Genomic DNA, 21,849 nt, shown 5'->3' with positions numbered 1-21,849 from the left:
TCTTCGTCATAACTAGCAAACTAAACATCATGTACATGTACTGCACAAATAATCAGAAATAAAAAATCATTACTCTCATACAATGACATCAAAATGCATTTTAATGGCCAAATTAACCTTAAAATAGGCATTTTCCACCGAGAATAACACGAAGGTCGGCCATTGTTGTTGATCACGTGGTCTGGGAGCTGTTGCAGTGTCCATATGTGTACACATTCATGAAGTAATCTTCGTCATAACTAGCAAACTAAACATCATGTACATGTACTGCACAAATAATCAGAAATATAAATTCATTACTTGCATAAAATGACATCAAAACGCATTTTAATGGCCAAATGAACCTTAAAATAGGCATTATGAAGGTCTATGGGACGCCCTGCCCGTAGAAGCCTGACGGGTATAGTTGATCAATGATTATTTCGTTGTACAACAATCAATAGTAACGAGGAAAACATTACCTCTGCCCTCAAGCAGTCCTACAGCAATGCTTTGGAGTAGTAGAATTGTACATACATAGGACTCTTTGACAGAACGCACACACATTCCCCTTCAACGCACACACATCTTAGACATGTAGCCTTCCAGAGGCTTGTTTATGCAGGAGCTCAAACAAGCCGTTTAGGGCAGGGAGTGAATACCGGTGAATCCACATACTTCACAGAGATGCTGTATGCGAAACCAATGTGAGTTTGGAAAATTGCACAGTATAAATCTATTTTAGTATACCTCAACAATGGAATTATGATCAGTGGAAATGGCCATGACATGGGACCTTTAACATATATCGTTTTTTGTGTTATCTCTTGGGAGCAATGCCTAAATCCAAAAAATTCTAATAAACCTTGCATTGGGTTAGTCCAGGGGTGGGGAACCTTTTTCCCCTCAAGGGCCATTTCAATTTTTTCAACATCCTCCGAGGGCCGTACAAATGATTGACCTCTGCTTAAAAATCACAGCCCATTCATTTGGCCTTTCTTTCATGCTGTGCAAAGAAAAAGCAACCTCTTAATCCAGATATTTTACCATGATTCGCGCATGCATGCATGTGCAGGGTGTGGCATGACCACCAAAACAGAAAGATATGGACACAAGATGTGTGCAATTTAGTTTCCTATCCATGTGAACATGATTTAAGTGGGGGGGGGGGGGGACCTAACCTCCTCTAGGGGGGGGGGCATGCTCCCCCGGGAAGATTTTTTTTAAAATATTGAAGTTAAAAGCATCTGGTGCACTTTGAGAGCAACATTAGGAGATCTATGGAAACATCTCTCAACACCCATATGAAACAGAACTGGAAGCAGATTTTCTTTTTCTTTATGGATATTTTACAAATCACTCCCCTTTCAAACTGTATTCTTGTTTATTAATAACAACTTTGTTTTACTGTCATTTAGTATTTTATACCCGTTTACTGTATTCTCTTATTTTTTTATAGCTACAGTATAATGATCATATAAAGATGTGCCTTTACCTCACTGGTTGTAGAAAAAGCTTCTTATATTCGTTAGCATAGCTAGCTAACCAGATGCTAATAACAACAAAGCTATTGACTGTATGATCAGTATGACAGATCGCCACTGGGCTTTCAACTAAAGACACAGCCACGCAAAAACTGCGGCATGTGTACGGCTCCTTATGGGTACTGACATTTGTGAAGTCCCGGCCCGGAGCAGCGTTCTGGTGCTCTGTCCTCCGGCAGCTCGAAACCCCTGTCGGACGAGACATATACCACGTGATGACACGTTAGGCTCGTGTTGTGTTCAAGGACCCTGACCTTGGCCAGGAAAAACAGGCACTCGCTTGTTACATATTTTACGGTCTAGATTTCTTAATTTGTTTTCTTTTTTGCGTGTGTTACCTCGAGGGCCGTATCAAATTGTCTCGCGGGCCGTATACGGCCCGGGGGCCGGAGGTTCCCCACCCCTGGGTTAGTCACACAATTCATTCTCTTGTGCTTTGTTCTATCTGAATTATGATAAGGAGGAGTTATCACAAGCTGTTTCGTTGTGCTATCTTACAATCCATACTGTATAGTAAATGTGAGGTAAAATGTGTCGCCAATGTAACCGGTTAGAACTCGAAGTGGCGATGAGGTCTTAAAATGTATGGAAAGGGTCTTAAAAAAGGTCTTAAAAGGTATTACATTTTACATCAGGATTCCTGCATATACCCTGCACCACCACTAAATATTTTTGTTGATAAGATTTCTTTAGGCTTTTTTTTGTCTGTTAATTGTTAGAAGGTCCATCAATTACAATCCCAAAGTGGCCTTTTTCATTATTTTCTCTAAGCTGTACAAGAGCTAAGCTTTTAAAACTGTTTTCTGTTATTTCTTCTCCCATGTCTCCTTCTGTAGAAACGAGACAAGAAATAGAGGAATATCATTCCGAAAACACTGTTGGATATTTGGATGGGGTCCAACAAAGGAGAGTCTCGAGTCCTCTGAATGTGAAAAGCAGTTCCCCGAATGCTGATTTTCTTGTCCCTCCCATCTCATCTCTTAGTCCCCAAGTAAAGCCAGGACCCCCAGACTTTCAGCACCAGATGCCTATCACAGAATATCAAGTAAAACAGGCTGAGGTGCATCTAGAATCCCAATCTGCCGCTATTGTTGGTCCTAAAACCATTCAAACCCTGTCACTGTCTCCCACAGTTAAATGCCCTCCAACCAGAAAAAGACCAGCTGATGAACCAACTCTGGACAGATATAGCACAGGTAACCCCCAACTCGAGGATCCTTTGCCAAAATATTACAAACCAACATGCAGTCAGCCCAGCTCAGAATCAGCCTCTGAGTCCTCTTTAGTCAACCCTGCTGCAACCCCCCCCCTCCTGTCTCCATTGGACCAGGACGCAGGACCTGAATCTTTTGAACTAGACAAACTCCCCGAGTACACGATGCATTTTGATCGCCTATTGGCTCTGGTGAGAAAGACTAAGTTAAATGTTTCCTCTGGCAAATCACCTCCTTCGAATAATGAGAATGCAACCTCCTGCACTTACGATTCATCTCAAAGGGTTGTGAAAAGCAGTTGGGATCAAAAGCATGTGCAGATAATGTCTAACATGCCCCCAAAAGAAACAACAGGGGATTTAAAGCATGTTAATGTGACACAAGATCCAGCCGCCGCCTACTCATTTGAGGAGATGTCTCTAACGTCTGCAGCTCCTGTGGGCCATGAGAAGCAACTCATCGCCCCTCATGCAAACTGGGCTCTCTCCGCAAACAACTCATCTCTTATGGGCTCGACTTCAACGAGAGGCAACCTTTTATTCAGAGGGACTGAAGCCCAAACAGTCAGTACAGTGTTAGCTTCTGCCAGCACTGTGGACCCAAGCGACCCACAACACCAGATAAGTGTCAAAGATCAGAGAAACCCTAGTCTCTTCTGTGAAGTCCCCAACGATAACCCAGAGACTGTCAGACCCAACCAACTGCCCATTAACACCATCATAACTGCCAGGCCTAACGATCTGTTAATGAGCGGCTATAACCGAGAGGCATTCACTGAGATGAACCACGGGGGTCGGGCTGCTCACACGCTAGCTGCAGCTGCACCAATGCGCCCCAGCAAAGCTTCAGGAGGCCTATACGTCTTGAACGGACAGCAAGTGTTTATTTCTCCTGACGCTGTTGGAAGTTACACAACACCAGACCACATTCCTGCATACACAACAAGGGGGGTCTTCCCAAAGCAGGAAGCAGGGCCCTTCAGTATGCAATCATTTGGACACATATCAGCAAGTCCTCTGCTCCCAGACTGGGTGATGCTGGGACGGCAGCAGCAGTGGCTCATGCAGCAGCAGCAGCAGCAGCAGCAGCAGCAGCAGCAGCAGCAGCAGCAGCAGCAGCAGCAGCAGCAGCAGCAGCAGCACTCCTCATGGACGATGGCTGCAGCTCCAGCCAACTATAGAATTGATCAAACACAGAGTTCTTCTCAGGTTTACATGCAACCTCCGTTCAATCACTATCCTCCTGCAGCCGATAATGGAATCGTTTCCCAGGGATCAGCTAACTCATTTATGGCCACTGGCACAGGGTTGTTTACTCCAGGTCCCCATATAACCGATAACCCTCCTCAATAAAGACGACCTGTTAAACCATGTAAATACAAGGTATTTTTGCAGCACACCCGTTAAATACTACCGATTGTATTGGATATTTTTGTGAACACAAGGAAGTTTGGATACATGGCCTAAAAATCTCCAGTCTGATCTCTTTGTTACATTTCAAATAAGGTGTAAATTGTTCATTGCCATCTTGTTTTTTTGATATATTTGTGTGTTACATACACAATCATTTTAAATTGATTCATTGGAGTAGCAACAGGTTCAATAAACTGCCAGTTCATTTAAAACCTTTGCTTGCTTAATATGAAGGATACGTTTGTAAACATTTTCAGACAGGATATTAAGCTACTGTAGATATTTTTTGTTTTTACATTTTCAGCAGTGTACTTTGATTTATAATGTTTGTTTTAATAAAATTCCTTTAAATGCAGACTTTCTGTTGAACGTGAAATATTTGTTTATTTTTAAAAATTTGAAGATGGGGATAGTGAAAAACTGTCGCTCCAAAAACAAGGATTGGGTTAATATGAATGATATTGGATTCATTGTAAACTTCTGTCCATCAAATGTTGTGCCCGAGTCTATACCACATCAATCAATCAATGTTTATTTATATAGCCCAATATCACAAATGTTACATTTGTCTCAGTGGTCTTCACAGTGTGTACAGAATATCAGTATGACAATACGACACCCTCTGTCCTTAGACCCTCACATCGTACAAGGAAAAACTTCCGGAGAAAACCCAATTTAAAGGGAAAAATGGGAGAAACCTCAGGGAGAGCAACAGAGGAGGGATCCCTCTCCCAGGATGGACAGACGTGCAATAGATGCTGTGTGTAAATTGAAAAGATAATACATTTGCAACATAGGTAGTCCAAATGTTTGGAAATGCATGTGTGTATAATAGGAAGATGAATCCACGAGGATATCCATCCAGGACCGATGATCCAGGACCACAGCCACGACTCTCGATCGAGGACACAGGACCGCAGGATCATCCATGACTCCAGATCCCGGCGTATATAGACACCAAAAAGAAAGACATTTGGGGAAGCTGGGTTAATCGGAACATGAGAGTACACAGGTATAGACAGAGAGAAGGAAGAAGTAAGATGTCCCCGACAAACTAAGCCTATATCAGCAAAACTAGGGGCTGAATCTAATCAGCCCTAACTATAAGCTTTATCAAAAAGGAAGGTCTTAAGCGCACTCTTAACATCTAAAGTTACAGATTGAATTGGTTATGAAGTCTCACAAATTGGTCACATTTTCTTTCCCACAACCAACATCTCTTAGTAGGACAATGTTTAAATGTACAGTTCCTCATTCGACTGCAACATTAAAGTTAGTTAGTAGTTTTATATAAACCTGATGACTGCTAACATTGCAATTCTTTAAAGTGCTGTATGAAATGTATCTCAGTCAACATAACTCCAAATATCCAGGGTATTTCGCAGCATTCTGCAGATAAGAGCATGTATCATCCTTGAGCTGCAAATTAGTCCAGGCTTTCAACCGTATAAAGTGGTATAAGAAATACATGTCACAGTGTACAAGCCCATGAGCATTTTAACTCATCCATTTCCAGAATAGAGCCTATAGGTGACCCTGACCGTGCTGTTTGTCTATCATTGGGATTTTTTTTTACAATCCCTTTTCGTGTTCTGGTATGACCCCAGCTGTGAAAACAAGACATAAAACAGCATTATGAGATAAAGTCAAGAATGTTCCCGGTAAACCCAGTCGGGTGGTAATACTCTCCTGACACATTAAAGGGGTTTTATAGCATCAATGTGTGAGAAACTCTTTCCTGAGGCAACAGTTTACGATATGCAGGAGTGCTTTGACAGACCACCACACATGTGATAAGGACCCCCACTCATTAGTACCCAGGGAACAAAGACACTGATTATAGCCTAATGCAAATTGATACTCATCCACATGACGCTCTCCTGTTACCAGAGGAAAATCCATTTTGCCAAGCTACTTATTTCCTCATGTGATACACTTTGGCTTCATTCATTCATTGCCTCCCACTGTATTCATAATTCATTCATCATTGCCAGGGCCGGCCCTGACCAATTTGCTGCCCTAGGCAAGATTTTAGCTGGCGCGCCCCCCTCCCCCAAATGCAGACACTCACTATGACTCGCGCATGCATGCACGTGCACGGTTGTGGCATGACCACCAAAACAGAAAGATATGGACACAAGATGTGTGCAAATGTATTTAGTTTCCTATCCATTTGAACATGATTTATCATTTAAGTGGGGGGGACCTAGCCTACTCTAGGGAGGTCCGGGGGGCATGCTCCCCCGGGACTTTTTTTTAAAATATTGAAGTTAAAAGCATCAATCTGGTGCACTTTGAGAGCAACATTAGGAGATCTATGGATACATCTCTCAATACCCATATGAAACAGAACTGTAAGCAGATTTTCTTTTTGGATATTTTACAAATCACTCTCCTTTCAAACTGTGTTCTTGTTTATTAATAACTACTTTTTTGTACTGTCATATAGTATTTTATACCTATTTTTCATCTATTCTCTTATTTTTTTATAGCTATAATGATCATATAAAGGTGTGCCTTTACCTCACTGAGCTGAGGTTATCAGAAGCGCTCAGTCTTTCAGGAGAGATCTCTCTAAAGCTCCCCCCCCCCCCCCGACCGCTTATACAGTAAATTCCAATGTTAATAAAAGCACACAGAAGCTGTATACGTTTTTTGGGAGTTTGATTTATTTTAAATTAACACGAATACAAAATTAAAACCTATAATTACACACTAAAACCATTATTTCAAAAAAATAACTATTTCATATAAACCTGGTTTTGACTGGGGCTGGGGAAGTTCAACTTGATTTTGGGGGGGGGAGTGTGCCATAGTTTATTGGCGCTGTACGCAATATAGGCGTAGTTCTGTTAGTTTAAGATGATAAGATGTACTTTGTTGATCTAAAATCGGGAAATTGTGTTATGACATTTCTAACTTTTTTAAAAAAAAATTATTTCCGGCGCCCCCGATGGATTGATGCGCCCTAAGCATTCGCCTATACTGCCTGTAAGGGAAACTTCTGCAGTAATGGAGAGTCAGGACTCAGAGAGACACGAGGAGAGTTGGAGCTTTGATGTCAACAATGTTTATTACAAGTCAACGGCCGGAGAATTCATATCACAAGTCACAGCAGCAAAAGGTTCTGACTGCACGGGTGGGTTGTCATGTCAATTCTGACTAGCCTCGCATCTTGGTAGACCTTTTAACTAGTTTACAGAGAGTCCAATCCACATATTGGGGATGGGCGTAAACATCTGCAGACACAGGAGATGTCTCTCACATCTGTGGAGCTTAGAAAGCCAGCGTTCTCACAGTCGTAAAACCCCCCCTGTGCCCACCAGGTCAGGCCATAAAACCTAGTATCAACATACGACTGCATTAACACATTCCTTACGGGAGATTAGAAGCAGGGATGGTCGTAAATGTCAACACACAGAATAAGGTTAAATATCTTAGGAGTAAGGAAGAATTATTCTTTGACACTTAGGAGTAAGACAGAAATATTCCCTTACACTGCCTATGCCAAGGGCCGGCCCTGATCATTGCCCTAATTCATTCAAGTTTTGGAGTGCCCTACATTCTCAATTTTGAGGGCCCCTCTTAAACAATGGCTTAAGGAAATACAGAACTGTTTTGTGTGTTCAATCCATGTAAATATGAATGTATACGTTTTTATATTAGGGGGATTTCAAAAAGTAAATAATTCATGTTTTCTTAGTTTCCATTGTCATGTGTAGGATTATTTAGAGGGTCATTGTATGAATGTCATATATTAGAGTATGTAATGTAATGTAATGTAATCAGTTAGAGGTCAGTCTATACTCGGCTATGTTTTGTCATGATCTTTGAAGTTAACTCTTATAGTGTATGGTTAAAAATGTTCACATTACATTGTTTTGTTAAGCTTTTAGTCACAAGTAAAGACGGGTTCACTCCATACCAACAAGGTGGTTGCTTTGGCGGGAAGGACCATCAGCATGAGATGGTTTGTTTGATGGAATTCTTAGAAATGTATTCCCGTAGCCAATAACAACAGGTCAGCGTGACATGAGATTCAGAAGGAACAAAGATTGGTCCCGTAACAGAGAAAATGTACATCTTATAGCCTATTCCTAAGCTGGGAACGGTTTCAAACTAAGACCAGAGGGAATCATCTCGAAGAATAGAAGGTCAGGAGTTTATTTTGACATTTGGATGTTCTTGTTATGACAAAACTTGGCATGTCATGTAACTAATCATACTAAATTACATATGCCAGGTGGTTTGGGAAAAGCAGAATATATACGTGTGATATTTGTATAATGAGGGCTTTCGGTATTGTTGCCTTGTTGTACCATATTTGACACTGTAGTGTCAAATACGATCAAAAACAGGTAGGGGAAATTGTGAGAGGATCCACACGAGGACGACCAGACTTGGTTCTCCGGCACCACAAAAAGAGGGTTAACAGTTGGCTGTTAACAGAAGTCAGCCGTTAGCTGCTAGCCGTCAGCTGTTAGTCGTCGTTGTTAGCCGTTAGCGTGGCCGCATGTCCCGAAGAAACAGTCCCATGAACAAGAATTTGGGTTCTTCCGTACCTAGCAAGACGTGCATCATTTCCATGTGGTCGTAAGGCTGGCTGTCTCCCAGTGCCGAAACGATGTGGAAATGGCGAGCGTCGTCCTCGGCCATTACGCGGAGGGCGAACCGAGCCTCAGTCCATGCGCACGATGCAGCCACGGACGTCTCCAAAAATCTCCGGCAGTTTGAGAAAAACGGCGTTTCTTGCCATCTTCGGTTCAGTCTCGGAAACTTCTGCGAGACTTATGTCAGGGTCACCAATGTAGTGCAGAGAGACGGGAGTCGGAATCGGTGCATCTAAGATACAAAGCTAGCTTTAATGAGCGTCAGACACACATGTTATCGGCTCGAAGCCCGGGAAGAGAAAGGAGGGCACACAGTAGGTACAGTCAATATATATGTCCGTGCGGAACAATACCCCCCAACCCGTAGTTCCATGAGTGAATTATGTCAATGACTACAACACTGAAATACAACTAAAACCCGGCACTCAGATCTGCCTCTCGTCTCATCTTTTGTTGCCATTAGATTACCTGTCTGGGAACGACGGATGTATATTATTGTTTTTGCCTGCATTTTTAAATTATGTTTATTTCTACTGATATCCATTAAGTTACACTGTACCCATCAAATTAACCAATAAGTAACGATTAATATGTTTTAAAAAGTGTGTCAATGATAGAACAATTATTCACAGCCGAGAGATCGGAAGGACCAAAGTTGTCTTACATACAGGGATGTTCAAACTCTTACAGGTTGTAAGGCTGTTATCAGACTGCTGTCCAGCACATATTTAACAGGTGACATGTAAAATGTATACATACACAGAATAACAAGTTACATAACAGATAAGGAGTTCTAAGATATGCTAGATATGTAGTGTACATGTGTCTGGAACTGTTGTTACACCTATTCACGGCCATGAAAATAACATGACAAACACGGTCTGCTCAGTATATTTCTGTCACTCAACTTTACTCAACACAACTCTGTCAATTATCAGGGTGTGTCTGGTTCCAGGTTTAACGTATGTGGTGGAATTTCACCGAAATAAACTAACAAATATTATAAAATGGTGAGGAAACCTTCCTGTTATACTGAAATGAAGATACTTGAAATAAGAGAGGCTTTTAACGAGATTAGTCTTGCAAGAAGGTAATGTTTGTGCAATTCAGCACTCAAAACAGGAAAGAATGAAACCGAGAAGAAGCAATAAAACACAAATACAGATATAGTTGATCAATTATTATTTTGTTGTACAACTATCAATAATAATGAGGAAATATTACCTTTGCTCTGAAGCAGTCATAATGCTCCACAGACTATAAATATCTCGTGTGCTTTATAAAAAACACACGAACATACACTTGAACATACAGCTAACACACGAACATCACAATGTATGCAACTAATGCAATACAGGTTTCTAAATGATGCACACTCGTTTCCCCTAACCGCACGAACATTAGAACAACATGCAGCCAACCACACAAACATAGATTAGTTGATATGTTAATATGTTCCAGATGTGGAAAGACCATTATCTCACGACCTCTTTAGGAGGAATTCATATCTTGTCAGGATATGAACCACCTAACTAACAAACTAACTGTATTATCTGAGCAGGGCCTCTTTGTACTTCCTTGGCGTCAGCTCACTTAAAGTGAATAATTAGCAAAGAGACAATGGGCCTCTCTAAATTTGGTAATTCAATAACATATCTAGTTATATTGAGAAGGTCAAAAGTACAAAAGCGAAGTACAAAAATCAGGATATCCGCAGAGGGTCTTATCTTCACATTTTCAGACAAAAAATAGAAGAGGAGAGGCTATAGGATTATTTTTTAATAAACCTGCAACAGGAGAGACAACACGTCTACATTCCTTAAAAGGAGAAGGCAACCAACCTTACAATAATTAATCAATCCGACATTATTTACGACTCATGTAGGTTAGGACATATTTACTGCTACATGTCAACCATTGTATTAGAAACCGCTTGAGAAGAAGAACACGTGGTACACTTACACTGCTCACTTAGAATGATAACATTTCCCATTACACTTATTCCTCCTGTATGTCTCCAAAGTTTGAAGTCCACAACGCATTGATTTGTGTTCATTGTATTCCTATCAGATAATTGATTGTTAAGACTTGAACCTTCATGTGTGAAAACTGCAACTTTACAGTGTTACAGTACTTTAAAAGAAGCAACCATGATCCTGAAGGACAGTCAAAACAGGCCAGACAGCATTGTGTAGCCGACCTGATCCACATTATATGGGGAGAAAGAGAGTAGCAGACAGCAGTTTGATAAACATATTTGGAAAACAGGAAACATTTCACTAAGTATTGATCTTTCATTTCAAACATATATATCTCTTGGAAAAATCCTAATTGTCTAGTCTCTAATCTCATGTGATGACCTGTTGTAGTAACTATCTCTTGGATTTCTTATCCTCTTGTTGACGGATCTGCTGGCCGTGACAGACCTCACCTACAAATCCTGCCTCTATGAAATACAGGAAGAGAGTGAACTCTGTACTTCCATTATTATTTTAGCCTTAACATCAGGAGGCATCAGAACTTAGTAACACTAGTTTACATTTTTAATACGTTTCTTACTGTTCAAAATTAAAGTTTTGAACAGTAAGAAAGTTTTCTTGTTTTCAATTGAGTTAAAAGAAGTTGAATTCCATATGACATTGTTTAAGTATTCTGCTTTCATATATATTCTTTTATTCACTTTTGTTAAAATGTAATATAATTTCAATAATCTTTATTTGTTTGATTTATATTATATATTTTGAATTGTTAATTAGTAAAAGCTGAAACTATGTAACCTCCCTCTTACCTATAGACAGCAAGGGGAAACCACCTGATGAAGAGAGGGAGGAGGGAGGAAGGTTATAAAATATATCAAATGTGTGTCTTTGGGGGCTTTGGGATTTTTTACCTTTTGGGTTTGTCCTTGTGTCTGACATAAGCTTTTGTATTTTCTCCTATGTGTTTGTGAAAAACCAATAAAACCGGTGTGTACTTTGTACATCTCAACCTTAATTTCTGGTCTCAGGTCATCTCTGAAGGTGTTCAGGTCCTAGAAAAAAAGACCTTGGAAAAGGCTGACAGTAGTTGATCATTTGAATTTCAAATGTTTACAAGAGTTAAGGCTGCTTCCCTTGATAAAAACTGTCTAGTCTCAACAGTTTACTCAAACAGACTTTGTGTCCTGACCACACTTTTCCAGGAAGCTTTGGTAATATTTGTACCAGTCTTGGGAACAATCAAGCAAAATCTCACCTGGAATAACATAGTGGTAGGGATTCAAAAGGCTAGTTTATATCTAATGGTAAGAAATGTGTTATGGCTCAAGTTGCCAGACAGAAACTGTTTTTCACAGAACAGCACAGCACATCCTCAAGGTCCCTCTTATCTTACCTCCCTCACAAAGTTGGCTACGTGTGAAGGCCATTCTGACCCTTTGTGTTACAGACAAAAAAAATAAAAATTCTTCCATATTTGTATGCCACTTTTCTACATCATGCAATTTAAATTACTTTAAATAACTCAGAAAGGCTTCATAGGATAATGGAGATACAAGAAACACAAATAAATATATAAAGACATACATATAAAAGGATTTAAAAAAGAATCATACAAATAAAATACAGGATAAATATAAGCTCAAATGAAATCAAACCAAACAGTAGAACAATTATTTTAACGGAGTGGCAATTCCAGAAGTTGAAATTGATTAATGGTCATCTATTGACCTTAACTTAACTAGTGGTGGTAAGTTAAGTAATACTGTAAGTGCACTCAAGTAATGTACTACTTATTTACAATTGCAAGGTAATTCACTACAATTCAGATAAATAATACAAAATGTAATCTACAAATATGTTTTTTGCATTATAAATTAAAATACCTTGTTGATTCCAGGGTATTTGATACAAAAGAGTGTAGCCTACCATCTGAAATGGGCATTCTACATAACGTGTAGGCTACTTTAACATGTTGCACTTTAAGTAGAGGATAATAGTTTAACTTTGACTTCAGTAAAATGTTAAAGGATTAGGCTACTTCTTATTAACAAAGTTATTCTAAACTAATATCTGAATAACTTCTACTTCAATCACTGTCAAACTGACCTTAACTATCACAACAAAATGCCTAATCGGCCACACCCTAACATTATTTTAACCCTAAACGAAGACTATGAGAAAGACGCACGCACGCACGCACACACACACACACACACACACACACACACACACACACACACACACACACACACACACACACACACACACACACACACACACAAGGCTGAAGGTGTTGATTTGATTGGCCAATGTAGAGACGTCATTCTCGCAATCTTGAATCGGTACAACCTAAAGATAAACCTGACAAACGGTGGATGTGATCCCCAACGTTAACCACTATGTCGCTTAATTGTGGATTCTAGATCTACAAGAGAGACCGATACTAACGTTCTAGCGGTAAGTTAACCTACAGTAGGAAGTCAGCGTCTTTCACTTAATCCTGTTAACAAGTACGTTTCAGTTGTATTGTTTCGATGGGACGTCGGACTTTAGCTTGTTAGTTGTTTGGTTGCTCAGATAACAGAAATGTTTGTTTATTTTCAATCTGTAGGGTGAACAAACATCAATATTTCTGACCTTACGTTTAGTCAAGTTACGTCGTTAATACGTTTTATTGATAACACACATGTTTACTAACTTATTCTTAAAACACGTGTAACGTGAGTTTACGTTAATTGACAACGGTTAACGGTAGTGAACAGCCGTTAAGTATTTTATTTAACACTACGGGGAAACGTGGGTAAGTTAGCTGTAATTAGCTCGAAGTTTCACATCAGTGTCGTTACCTAACTGGTCAATATTCTTCTTATGTACAACTTACCACTCTTCTTTTATGAAACTGTAGTGTAAAATAACAACACCAAAAATAACGAACGAAGCTTTTTAAGTTGTCCCTGCTAAACAGCCTGCTTACGCTGGTTTGATTTACAGTGGTGCAAAAAGTACATTTACTCAAGTGCTGTACTTTTAAAAACAAATACTTTTGATTCAACTTTAACTTTTAGGTACTTTTCAGAAATGTAATGCATTTCTAAAAAATAAATGTGTGGATTAACAGTTTATGGTACAAAATAGTAACATTATACGAAATATTACAAAAGTCAATACTTTGAGTAGAATGCTGAAAACATTATCTAATGATGTCATATAGTAAATCACATATGAAGTACATTGTACTGATAATACTTCTGTAGTTTTACTTAAGTACGGTTTTGAATGCAGGAGTTTAATTGTAATGGAGTATAAAATCATGAATGTATTGAATGGGCATATATATGTCTCATAATTATTTGTGTGAAGATAAAAATAATTTGTGTGTAAATAGAGATATTCATAGATCTTTTTTTATTTGTGAAAATATTTTGCGTATTTGCTGATCCGTTTTACACTTGCACATATATTTGTGAGTTTGCAAATCTTTTAAATGCATGTGTGGATGGTGTTTTACATTTACAAATCACATATTTACACACATATAATTGTTATGTTCACACAAATAATTACGAGACATATCTATGCCCATAGTATTGGTACTATTACTAAAGTAAAGACTGAATAGTTCTTCCTGTTCTATCAATTTATCAGAGTGACCGCAGTACAAGACTTCCTGTGTCTTGTGTAACCCCATTTCCTGCTGCTATGATTCACTTTGAAGTGTCTACATACCTCTGTATATGGACTACAAACGTATTTAACGTTGGCATTCATTATTTGCAGAAGGCTACCATAATTACATCGTTGAATAACAGTTAAATATGATTTAGTTTTTTATTTCTTTATAATTAAAAACATTTACATTTTATTTCAAACTTTTGAAAAGTCACAATCCTGTTTGAACAATGTGTTGATATTGCGCGCCATCTTGTGGCCAGTTTGTAAAAAGGCACAGTTTATTATTTTCTATGGTCATTTTATTAGTATAACAAATCTAAAATTCAGATACAAGCAGGATATGACATATACTGTCTTTGGATTATGTACACAACTCTCACAAAACGAAATATGTCAAAAATGACTTGAAGTATTAGTTGTAATTGTGTTAATTCACCATGTAAAGGGACAGGGTATTGCACATTTTCCTGAAAATTGTGGTGAAACAAATATAACTGGACCCTAATACTTTGTTTCACCATGTAGAGTGAAGGTTTGTAAGCTTGGTGAGGATAACGGAAACTTTACATGACATTAAAATACATTTAAATACATTTTCCTCTACATGGGGACTGCTGTTTTAGGTAGAGTTTATAGTTTTATGATAACGATGGTCAGAGGTCGATCATGGCTGCCTAATTTACTTTTTTAATAACTGAAACAGTTCAGGCACAAACAAAGGCAAATTATAAGTAATAACTGTAATCTCCAACCTTAACTGTATGCAGGTGGTGATTCTACAAAGGCAGTATGCAGCCGGTTGAAGCACAAAAAGGTATGTCTTTCTTTGACAGGTCTGCCATGCCTACACTATTTTTCCGTTATTAAGTGTTTTTGATGCATTCTCTGTTTGTAGGTGTTTCTACCAAAAGCCAGCTGTTGGATTCTCTGAAGGTTTATCTGAACAACAAGAGCAGATTACAACCCATCATCGGTCTGTAGAAAAAAATACTTATTTTGTGTATGTTGTGTATCCTGTTGGGCTGTAGCAAATGTTTTCCTCTTGTTGTGTCTGTCATCACATTTTACAGCATCATATCCCTAAGAAAAAGGAAATCCTTGATCCGACAATTAGATGTGTTGAAGTTAAGGAGTTAGTATTTTTTACTAAATAAAATTGCTTTAATGAATATAGCTTGTCAGTCACATGAGTCCCGTGTATGTGCAGCAAGCAGGAGAGCAACAAATGTTTGACTGCATTGATGTTATAATAATAATATTTATCTGCAACTATGCAGAAATACCATTTAATACGAATAAATAGAAGAGAAAAAAGACGCTGCTCAGCAATAGTATGTTTAATGAAGTATTTTAAACCCAACGTTATTAATGAAGTTTCGGCGTATTTGGTACAGCCTGTATTGAAATAACTTGTCACTTCATGTACATTCAGGCCTGGGCAGTATTATAGAATGTGTGAAGGCCGGTACACACAACAAAGAAATATTGTTCCTGTGTGAGGTATGTGTGTGTCAACTTAATAAAGCTGACATGCGAAACCACATCATGGGAAGTCTCCACAGATACAACTACATTGTAAGTAGTACTGTAGAAGAAGTCACGATAAGAGTTTATGTGCTGACTTGGATCTTAGGTAATTAAGTGTTGTTGTGTTTCACAGAAAGCCTGGCACCCCCACTTAGTGTCTGAATGGAAGGAGAAGTCTGACCTGTCTAAGCTGGCCTGGCCACTCATGGAGATGGCTAAGACACTTGAGGGGAAGGAAGGGCCCGGAGACGTCCAGGTATGTTGTTTAACTGTGTACGTTGTGGATGCAAACAGGTGCATGTTTGGATATGAGCCCTCACATCTTTGTATGTACATTCATATAAAGTGGTTAGAGCTCGAAGATGCTGTATACCAGAGGATAGCAACAAACAGCGAGAATGACGGTCAGTGAGTTGTAACACAAGTCTCAAACCCTCTTCAATTCCACATCTTCTCATTTGTATATTATGTGTCTTTTTTTCCTATATATGCATGTCCCACTTTTATTTGATTTGTTTTACTCCACATCAGTCTCTTTTTCTTTTTAACACCACAGCAGTAACTCTGATAACTATCTTGAGAGACCAGCAGGGTGAAACTGAAAGCCTTTCAGAGAGCACATCTACACAGCCGGAGCAAGATTCCCCCCAATCTCAGAGGATTGTATTACTTTCCAAAAACCGACAAGGACAGATCTCCGAAGTGCCAGAGACAAATTTAACAATAGATATAATCAAGTCCACACGGCGTTTAGAGAACACTTCACCTGAACCCTCCCTGCCATCAGAGAACCGCAGCAGCTCTCTGGATGGCTACACGGGAACCGAGCCTCTTATTGGTAAGCACAAACAAATATATAAAGGTCTTCCTATTGTAGCTCGTCTAAATACAATTTTTACTAGCATATTCACAAGCCATATTTCAAGCTCATGTTATTCTTTAAACTTGGCTATACATGCAAAGACGGCATCCATAAATACACATTGCTGTCTGTAGCTACATAGAGTGGCGAAGTCCCTCCCTTTCCGGGGGACCTCCATGGGACCTTATTTCAGAAAAAGTATGTATTGAAGTCAATGGGGAGAGAAAGATTATCTTTCGATCCCGTTTGAATTGTGCCACAAATTACACGGATGATGTTTGTCAATTTAAAAGATAATTTTGGAAGTAAAAAAAAAAAGTGTCGTAAAACTGTGAAGTAACACTTTTGTTTGTGTGAAACCGCTCCATGAACTACATTTCCCGTCTCGCACCACACACCAAGACGGCTGTCACGTTGGCACATTTCACTTCTTTCTTTCAGAATGAGGCGAAAAGTATTAAAAGAGGTGAAAATCACTACAAGTCTGGGAATTTTGAGAGCGGTATACACACAAGGGGAGTTAGTCGTTCCGTAAGAGACGGCATGCGGGATTCTGGGATTTGTAGTCTTTCTAGTTGCGTATTTTCTAACAGTTTTATGACAAATTGTGACTTTTTTGACATGGAAATTATTTTTTAAGATTGACAAACATCATATGTGTAAATCGTGGCACAATTCAAACGGGATCGAAAGATAATCTTTCTCTCCCCATTGACTTCAATACATAATATTTCCGAAATAAGGTCCCATGGGTCGGAAGTAGATGGGCGGGACTTCGCCTCTATTACTACTAATAAGTCCTGAGATAGGTAATGATGTTATCTATCTTGTTGCAAGAAAGCAAATCAGTTACATTTCCAAAATGTCAAACTCCTGCTTTAACAGAAGCTGCTTCCATGTGTTTGCCACAGGTCTTCTCCGGGTTGTTGAATGCAGAGGTGAAGATGGCCGCACATACTGTTTCTTATGTCACTGCTGCCGCATCAGAGCCAACGAGAATGACATCATTGATCACCTAACCAGAACTTCCCATCTCATCAACTACTTGGTATGTTTGTTGTGGAACAATGATTGAAATGAACAAGAGCATAAATACTACATCCAAAGGCTGTATAGAAAATGCTAAGTAAAACTTTTGTTTTGTGTAGATGGAAACTCATCCTGAGCAGGTTGAGGTCATTCTGGCAGATATTAATGACGACTATCAGCTTCTCGTATTACTGGCCATGGAGGTGGAGAAAGAAGAGGGCAGAGGGGAGATGAAGGTAATATATATTTTCTTTTACTGTATTTACAGATTATCCTGCCTTGGGAATGCTAACCTATTTGTTCATTTATTTACGATAAAGGTTTAGAGTTCACTTGTACTCATTTTCCATCGAAATGTTTAAACATGTGATTTTTCCCAGGTGATCAAGACACCAGAATCACTCGGTATTCAACTGACTGGTAAAAGTTACCACTGGTGTAAGTACAGATGCACGCCCATCCTCTTTTTTCTTTTTTGCCCTTAAACTATTCACCTCAGATTCATTTATTTAAAACTTCCTCCTGACTTTAAAAAAAGAAAAAAGAATGCATGGGGTAATCCCCATGAAACCAAGGAGACCCCAACCCTCAGTTCTTCATGAGATGAGATAAAAAGTAGAACCTTTCAGCCCTTGTAGAAGATAACCCTTAGTGAGCAGAGTGGAAACCAAATAAACCAGCTGGAGCTTCACTTGAAGTTTATTAAAACTTGTACAAGGAAAACAGGGTGAGCCATATAAGTGAATACCTATCAATTCTGGAGCACAGCCTTTCCCTAGGGATATTAAACATACATAGGATCAGATGGATTGGGTTGGAGGCTCCTCGGATTTCAATAAAACAGCCGTAATCTCTTTTTTTTTTTTTTTTTACTCTGAGACTGCTTGTGACCTTGCATGCCAAAGACAAAAGAGCAGTCACAACTCTTATCTCTTGTGCAGCTGTAGACCAACAGCCCTAGCTTTTTGTTGACAAGAGAATGACCTGACATGGTGCGAGCCATAACAGGACACTGGGACCTAAGACCCACTGTAGTGTTGAAATTAATGTGCATTACTAAAAAGGCAAGGATGACATCATAACTCCTTTCAGCAACATTTGTAAAAGGATAAGGAGAGTAGTTCATAAACTATTTTCCTTCTTTATTCTTTTAGTCAGTCTCTTAATGTTCATTAAGCCTTAACTTTTACCAGTGTCCAACAAGTGTTTATTTACCTGCATTTAATCAACTATTTGCCTTTTCTTTTACCCATTGGATTTTTAGTGCAGATGCTTGTGTACATATGTTTGTATATCCCCTGTATTGTTTTCCTCTTTTCCAGGTGTAAAGATGATGAGTAATGGAAGGAAACATCCAGACATCCAAAAGCCGAAAAGTGCCAATAAAGGTGTGTCTATTGAAGCAACATTTTACTTATGTAATTTCCTGTTGCTCATTGAGTGAATTTACACTTTTGTGTGGTGTGTGAACAACCCTTCAGATCAAGGCATGCCAGAGAAATGTGCCGTGGTGCTGTCGCAATGGCCAAAGAGTAGGAGCACTAAGAGGAAAATGAGGGGAGTGACAAATCCTGTGTTTAAGGTAAGCCTGCCTCTAACCAAAGGTTCTCTGCTGCTGAAGAGGAGTCCATTCATCATGGACAGCCTTCCTGTGTCCTCTGCATTCCCCCATTCACCGGACTCAGATCTTCCAGAGTCGCCAGAGTTACACTCAGAGGATCGTGAGGTGGACTATGACACTGAATCATTTGCAATAAACCCAGCTGAACAATCCGTTCAACATCAGCAAGATCGCCACAGTGGAGAAGGACAGGCTGGTCCATTCATGGAACCAGAAAGAAACGTCACAGTGACTCCGTATCAACAGATGGATGGACATTATAATGGCAATGAATACTTTAACCCTTCAAAAGACATAACCAGAACAACATATCAAAAGGTTTATGGGGGAAATAATTACAACACACAGCAAGGTTCTCACGTAAAATCAAATAAGAGGGTTTACGAAGAGTGGCCAAATGAAGGCCAACAGACTCAGAATGATTGGTCGACGCCTGCTGTGTCCCACACTCAGGACTGGCCATCCAATAACTCGGTCTACAGATATGAGGCGGGTTCCACCGAGCAGTGGTACAATCCAACTCTGCAAAGTGCAGTTGGCCCAAGAATTGAGAGATGCCAAGAGGTTAGCTTTGATGCTACTCAACATTATTACCAGCAACAACCGCCAACTCAGTACATGGCACAAAATCATCAAAGTCTTCAGATAGGCAGTGCGGGACAGCACTGTTGGTCTGGTGATACGGCTGCTCATACAGATGCTGCTAGGGTCCAAATGCATCCTCACTTAGGAGATCCCCATGCACAAAATGGCAGTAATGCACCAGTGCCTGGAGCACAGTTTGAACCGAGACAAGTGCAAACATACATGGAGTTTTCCGTTGGTCATGTCAAGACAGCTTCACAAAATGATGCGACACAACCTACGGCCCATCAAGGCATCCAAGCAGGCTATGGGATGCAGTCTTTCCCCTACAACTACAATGCTGGACCTTGGACAAACCCTTACCAACACTTACCTCATCAAAACAGCGGTGGAGATGATGTTGGATGGGGGGGGTCTCAGTCAAATGCTTACATGCCACCTCAGCAAGCTCAGTGGTATTATGGAGCCCAGTCTGAGGTTAATTACCGAGCAGCTGGTTTGATTTGACGATTTCAGGAAGTACAGATAAAACATCTTCATGTATGTTAGCATTTCCAATTTTTGACTATGCAAATTTGGCAAACCCCCACTGACACCACGTTTCTATTGAAGGAGACATTTTTCTAGCGCCATTTAATGAAAACGCACACAGATGGGCCGGCTTAGGTTCTATTGGTGCTGTGGCATTTTTCTTTCTTCTTAAAATGTTTTCCCTGGTCTCTGTCAGAAATGGGAATCTCCTAATAGAGGGATGTTATGCCTTTCATTTTGAATGTTATTTAAAATGACCACATTTTTTTTTTTTTTCTTTACATTAAACAGAATTTCTTCTATTCTTTAATCAAAATCTAAAACAAATCTGATTGTGGACCATTGCGCTGAAATGTGCCTAGATAGTGACATATTTCCTTTGACACTAGGTGTTATAAGTAAAAGTGTATTTGTTGTATCATCTGGTTACAGAAAAGTTTTTCGGTGATTTATAAATTGTATTGGTTCAGAGCAACTGCTGATAAGTTATAAAGGTTCAAATCAGACTAAAGCTCAATTTAATAAAAACTTTTTTTTTAAAAGATCAACAAACTGAAAAAAGGTAAGGTTGACAAGAGCTAGCTAGTTCCCCTTAATAAAAAAACAACAACACTGAAATGCTTATGCAATGTACAAAAAAAATCATCCTTATGGTCCAGGAGCTGGCTAAAAGTTAGCATTGTTGTTGTGCTTTCATATTTTTTCCAACTATCTTAGCAAAAAAAGTTATTTAAAATGAATTTTTTTTTTCTTTACATTTAAAACAGAATTTCTTCTATTCTTTCATCTAAAACCAAATCTGATTGTAGACCATTGCGCTGAAATGTGCCTCGATAGTGACATGTTATTTCCTTTGACACTGTTGGTGTTATAAGTAAAAGTGTATTTGTTGTATCATCTGGTTATAGAAAAGTTTTTTGGTGATTTATAAATTCTATTGGTTCAGAGCAACCGCTGATAAGTTATAAAGGTTCAAATCAGACTAAAGCTCAATTTATAAAAAAAAAAAAAAAACTTTTAAAGTGAAGACCTACTTAAGGTTTGTGCCAACATTTATTTACTCTGTTTTTGAAAGACCTCTTTTTGCATGTTTTGTGAACCATTAAAGATAGTATGTCGACAATGGTGTTCTAGGTTGGAACCAGTGTAACAATTATGTTCTGTTCAAAATAAATGCTTACGAAAACCTTTTTTTACTGTACTTCTTCATTTTAGAGAGTTTAATTCAGAATAATTAACTATATACATGTCAAATAAATAAGCTAAATGTTGCAGCTATTGTTG

The 21,849-nt window shown here is 39.1% G+C and overlaps 2 protein-coding genes across 7 annotated transcripts in view; both read left to right on the top strand.

Annotated features, from left to right (window-relative positions):
• The window catches only part of LOC117455367 (uncharacterized), a 57,372-nt gene extending 52,868 nt beyond the window's left edge, over positions 1–4,504 (top strand). For 3 of the 4 annotated variants that reach the window (XM_034094849.1, XM_034094848.1, XM_034094847.1), the window contains exon 44: positions 2,360–4,504. In XM_034094849.1, coding sequence (XP_033950740.1) covers positions 2,360–4,089 — 1,730 coding nt within the window. In that variant the 3' untranslated portion in view covers positions 4,090–4,504. The remainder of the gene's footprint in view (positions 1–2,359) is intronic. The other variant, XM_034094850.1, reaches the window with a different exon arrangement.
• An 8,542-nt stretch (positions 4,505–13,046) lies between these two features.
• On the top strand, positions 13,047–21,751 carry LOC117455058 (uncharacterized). Of its 3 annotated transcripts, XM_034094410.2 has the most exons (12): positions 13,047–13,195; positions 15,178–15,224; positions 15,306–15,383; positions 15,843–15,985; positions 16,071–16,193; positions 16,284–16,341; positions 16,494–16,775; positions 17,711–17,847; positions 17,948–18,064; positions 18,209–18,266; positions 19,151–19,216; positions 19,310–21,751. In XM_034094410.2, the coding sequence occupies exons 2-12, from the start codon at positions 15,200–15,202 to the stop codon at positions 20,539–20,541; spliced, it is 2,319 nt and encodes a 772-aa protein (XP_033950301.1). In that variant the 5' UTR covers positions 13,047–13,195; positions 15,178–15,199; the 3' UTR covers positions 20,542–21,751. The 3 variants fall into 3 exon arrangements, with proteins under 3 accessions (XP_033950301.1, XP_033950299.1, XP_033950300.1); XM_034094408.2 differs by having other exon boundaries at positions 16,071–16,341; XM_034094409.2 differs by lacking the exon at positions 13,047–13,195 and adding an exon at positions 13,483–13,538 and having other exon boundaries at positions 16,071–16,341.
• Positions 21,752–21,849: the final 98 nt, after the last annotated feature.

This window comes from Pseudochaenichthys georgianus, chromosome 11 (genome assembly GCF_902827115.2).
Source record: "Pseudochaenichthys georgianus chromosome 11, fPseGeo1.2, whole genome shotgun sequence".
Taxonomy (NCBI): domain Eukaryota; kingdom Metazoa; phylum Chordata; class Actinopteri; order Perciformes; family Channichthyidae; genus Pseudochaenichthys; species Pseudochaenichthys georgianus.
Note: the sequence above shows the minus strand (reverse complement) of the source record. Positions and strands in the feature narration are given on the sequence as shown.